The sequence below is a fragment of the Cajanus cajan genome, chromosome 6, assembly GCF_000230855.2.
Source record: "Cajanus cajan strain Asha chromosome 6, NIPB_CcT2T_4, whole genome shotgun sequence".
Taxonomy (NCBI): Eukaryota; Viridiplantae; Streptophyta; class Magnoliopsida; order Fabales; family Fabaceae; genus Cajanus; species Cajanus cajan.
Genome location: NC_138522.1, coordinates 1045680 through 1051157, shown reverse-complemented (window position 1 = coordinate 1051157; position 5478 = coordinate 1045680). Strand labels below are relative to the sequence as shown.

Genomic DNA, 5478 nt, shown 5'->3' with positions numbered 1-5478 from the left:
CATATGTTTAACGATGATATACCAACATTGTAAAATAGTTTTACAAAATTAACAAATCACAATTCACAATAAATAATACTACCTTCATTCCTATTTATGATATCCAACTTAAAACAATTGTTTGTTCCTTTATATGAGACTCAATTCATGTTGTCTCATATAATAATTATTTTTAATCTAAAATACTTGTAATTAAAGTGTGTTTTCTTAATTTAGTAAAATACATTAATTATAATCTCTTTAAAAAATATGTACTTTAATTAACTAGAAAAAAGATAAGTATTAATTAAGAGAGATAAATAATATAAGACATTCACTTTAATTAATTAAAAAATATATGAGTATTAATTAAGAAAGAGAAATAGTATAATGATAGTTTAAAAAAATATAAATAAGATAAATTTATTATTATCAACTAAATTAATTACTTTTCTTAATATTAATGAATTAGATAATTAAATTTTATATATATATATATATATATATATATATATATATATATATATATATATATATATATATATATATATATATATATATATATATATAAAAGAACGAAGATAATAAATATGTTAAATTTTACGATAATTATCTAAAAGTCATACATTTTTATGGAGTCCTACTTAAAACATTTGACAGTTCTAAGAGTACACTTGAAAATTATAAATGCATGAATAGGAATGGTAGGAATTCATTTTCAAAGTTAGCTAGGTGGCCGGTGGCGGGAGCCGTTTTCTCCAGTCTATAGGTTAGTTAGTCTTTTTTACCTTTTGCTTTGGGCTGCACAAGAAAACCTTCCATTTCTATTCTTTATACTTGCTAATTGCTATTGCTATTCATGCTCCAAGTCAACCCAAAAGCAGAAAAAAAAAAAGGGATACAACAACAAAAGTAAAAAACGAAGAAAATGGTTTTGCTTCTCGAAATTCTTGACTTTAAGAATTATGTACTACATGGTCCTCTAGCCTTCGTATATTTAGAGGCAACAACCTAATTCATTATTAAAAAAATGAAAAAAAAAAACTGACTTCTTTTTTCACATGCTTGACAAGCGCAGAACAAGGGAGTATCGAAATACTAGGAAATGAGGTCGGTGCAATTTTGTGTGTTCCCTTGAGAATTTATTACTTATTAGTCAAATTTAATATAGTCATTGAATAAGCAAGAGTTGGAAAAGACTTGCAATAAAAAAGCATCATGAAATGATATAAAATCACCCCCAAATTGGTTTCATACCACTGTGGGGATCAAATATACAATGCAATTGATATCATCAACACCTTTTACTTCATGAAAAGGCATTGATCAATGGGATATCTCAGAAAATAAAAGGACTATATATAATATTAAGCCTAGCGGGTGCCATATAGCCACCACAGCATTAGGGGCCATGTTGGCCAGAACTCCTCCTAATCTACCTTTTCTCTTCCCCCACCCTTTCCAACTATAACAAAACAAGAGAACAATTTTTGTTTTGTTTAACAGAACAAGAGAACAATGGAATCATATATTACACACAAATGTGAACTTAGGTTATCTAGAATTGTGCCCCTTCAAATGTCTGTCCAAATTGCCATTTAGCAGGCACAATGTTGTTGCTAGTGATAGTCCTGCCATCACTTGTGGTGACCTGAAAAGAGAGGCTTTGGCCATTGAGATAGGCATTGCTTTGCCAATTCTGCCCCCAGTTTCTTGACATGGTTTGCCACCCTGTCCTAGACCCTTTGATGGACACAGAGTGAACATCTCCAGCACCACCAACATTTGTGATCAGAACCAAGTTGAAGTATGAGTGACCATTGATGGTGAACCTGATTCCTCCTTTCTTCACACAGGGGACTCTGTTTTAGGCCAAAAACAAAAGCTTGTTAATGCATATTTTAAGTGGGATCCATTACTTTTAAATTGAGTAATTACTTCAGAAGGTAAAAGTAATATTAGTCGTTGATAAGAAAATTAACTTATCAACGGTTCATATCATGTGCACATGCATAACAAATCATGCATATGTTGTTATACTTCTTTCGGTTCCTTACATAAGAAATAAAACATAGTGTCTTTTGTTTCTTATAAAAAGTACCAGAGCTGGTGTAAGATTTTTTACTTTATTCCTTTTCACTTTACAGAACTAATTTCCTTGAAGTCAACACTAAGATTAAGGCTAAAAATGGAGAAAACAAACAAAAACACTAGAGGAGTTTGAAGTATTTTGATTACCTTCTGAAGGAAACAGGAACAATTCCAGCTTTGTATTGAGCAATTTGCAAGAAAGCAGGCTCAGCCAGATCAAAGTGTTGCAAAGGAGGGTTGCACCAGCCACCATTGCTGTTAGACAATGCAAAGTTAGGAGGGCAGAAGTTTGTGGCAGTGACGATAATGCTACCGGGAAGGCACCATTTGGGGTCACTGTCACATCTCATCTCATAGCAAGAACCGCAACTCAAGCCATTGTTGAATAGTGCTGTGCTGAGTGCTGCAGTGTTAGTACCATACCCTTGGCTGTACAAGTTTCCATAACCACAAGCCCCACCTGTAAAACACAACAATCTCATGAGTAACCCCCATACCCCTAGTCACACAATATCTTTGACTCAATAATTTTTTTTAATATACATGTAATATTTTAAAATTGATAATTAAGAATTAATTTATATTTAAAAACATAATTTTTGTCAATCAATTATTATTTTGATGTTGTAAAAGTTGATTTTAGAAGTAGGTGATTGATAATTAAATATTATTTTAATATCGTAAAAGTTGATTTTTGAAATATGTGATTGACAATCATATTTTATGAGAGATTTTACAATTATCGGACCAAAATAATAATAATAGAGGAAAGTGAATTTAATAATGTATATCTAAGCTGTATGTGACATAAAGTTAGCACTTACGGGCACCACCATAATGATATATATATATATATATATATATATATATATATATATATATATATATATATATATATATTTTTTTTTTTTTTTTTCTCTTTTAACCCCTATGTGTGGATGTCATGTTGATATATCATATATGACTAATAATGTTAGACTAAAAACCTTCTAAAAAAACTCCGAATGCTAAAAACAAAACACTGAACTTTCTCATTGGGTGGGACTAAAACTAAAACCATTTGAAATACTCTAAATTCTAAAAACACATATTTTGAAACTTACCCATTGTGCCTGATGCATCTCCCCCACCATAAAATGTGGCATGACCACCTTGCCATCCTCCTCCATAGTTACCATAAGTACCTCGGAGGCATAGATTAAGAAGAAAGAAGAAAAGAGAGATGGCAGAGGTTGCTACAATGGCCATTGTGTGGTACTAGTGAAGTTAAGAGCACAAAGGATTTAAGATAGGAAGAGAGGTTTACTTGTTGGTGCTTAATGCTTAGCTAAGGATGCTTTGGTTTATATAGGAAAAGTTAAGATAGGTTGGAGGCCCTAAAGAGCGAGATGTGGGGTCCCCATGCCTGAATGAGACAACATGCATTTCTCAGGACTAAAGAGAGAGCCAAAGTCACAAAAACTGATTCACATTTTCTGCAACGTCGAGCAAAGAATCAAGGCGCACATGCATATGTTTCGGTTACACTACCAACTACTTAATCTACGGGTCCACTTGCCACATGCATTTCTCAACTGTTCTCTTGTAGTTTTATAACGTATGCAAGTGTGGCATAGATCACATGTATCTTATTTCAACCGGATACAATTATATATTATTATCAAATAAAATTTTATTTCTAAATATTTAATACAATTGTATATTTTAGACTTAAATTTAAGACTATTAATTAAGTTAAAATAATTTGACTCAGTTGATGATCTACGTGTAGGTGTTGGTATGTAAGTGTGGCATTCTCTTCTCAGTTTTCCCTTAAATCACGCCCTACTACAACAAAAGGGCCACCAATTTTGGGTCATCTAACGTATAGATGCGTCCAACATGGTGTGCTGTTGAGGGCCTCACCAAACCGAGTAGAATTAATGACGTGCTAGTACCATAGTGTATAGTCTATCTCACTTCTCATTCTCTGCATGATTTTGATTCAATGGACCATTCTAAGTTGTAGTTGGTATTACTATTTAGTAACTTTATTTTGTGAATACCCTTAAAAAAAACTTAACATAAATTTCGCTGTGTGAATGCTGCTACAATCCATTCCTATGAAGAGATACATTACCCTTTCTAAATTCTGCTTGGTTCTGTCTCATCAACTACGAATAGAACAAGAAAGTCCTTAGAAAAATTGTTTGCACAAGGATTTAATATTGGAGAGGATCTGAGCAAATAACCGACATGAACTGTAGCATTTCACCAAAACCAAGAGCTCAAGTGCTGTGATTACACGTGTGGCATGCTCAAGTTAAGAAGATTTGAAAAATGGATACAGCTTGAATTTAACAATGATAACAAACACTTAAAAGAAGAGAACTACAAATTCTCTGTCTTTTCTTTCGGTTGCCTAACTTTTTAATTACAAGCCTGGCATATATTAGTCACTTCAGATGACTAATACATGGAAAGAATCCTATATTATATCTGTCGGTTACAATCACAAACCATACTCTAATTAAGCCAAATTATATAATTTAAACAGAAGGGCACTAACGTGACTGTCTCTGCTGCCAAAATAAATTACCCTATGCCCCTATTATACGGTGAATCAAAGTTTGGTTACCCACTCTTAACACCACAGGGCACAAATAAATTTAAATTTAAACAGTTATATCAAACTAACCTATAGTTTTAACTTCTCTAAAATGAAGAAACCTGTAAAGTAGGAAAGTAAGTACACATTTCCTCACTTCAGTAGAGCTACATCCATAGATTTATTTATTTTCTTTGAAATTTATTAAGGTTTGAGAAATTTGTATCTGAGTAGTAAGTATAACAGTAAACTTTTGTTGTCAACCATTTTACTCCAACGAATTCACCCATATCAAGGGATAAGGTTACAAGATTTTACTAAACCATTTTCCTTATCACATCAAAAGATAATTTTCGTTTTCTTAAGAAGGAAATTTAGATTAACTCAACCCTATAACAAAATCAACTTCTAAAATGAGAATTATTTCTTATCATATTATTAATTTAGTCATATTATTAGTTAATGTGTAATTTTTTACATATTTTTTTTATATCAAGAGCTGAATATTTAAAATATAAAATTTATTGAAATAGAAAATTGCAACTCAAGTAATTTGATAATGAGGGACTCAATAAGTTAAATAAAATTTATTAGGATAATTTATAAGACTAAACATTTATAAATTTAATAACAACCCACTTGATAATAAGTTGTTCGATAGATTCAACAATAATTATTAGAATAAATTTTAATATAATTTTACAAAATTGAATTAAAATCTAACTTAATTCTATAAGACTAACTTATAAAATAAAGATTAGTCTTACTTATATATATTATTTTAATAGTTATAATAATAAACTTGGAATCTCAACATTTTA

At 30.9% G+C, this 5478-nt stretch overlaps 1 protein-coding gene across 1 annotated transcript; it reads right to left on the bottom strand.

Moving 5' to 3' along the window:
• Positions 1-1179: 1179 nt before the first annotated feature.
• LOC109788717 (expansin-A4) lies at positions 1180-3402 on the bottom strand. Its single transcript, XM_020347524.3, has 3 exons — positions 3174-3402; positions 2218-2530; positions 1180-1841 (listed from the first exon to the last, which is right to left on the bottom strand). Exons 1-3 carry the CDS (start codon positions 3316-3318, stop codon positions 1538-1540), a joined length of 762 nt encoding a protein of 253 aa, XP_020203113.1. The 5' UTR covers positions 3319-3402; the 3' UTR covers positions 1180-1537.
• Between the last annotated feature and the right edge of the window lie 2076 nt (positions 3403-5478).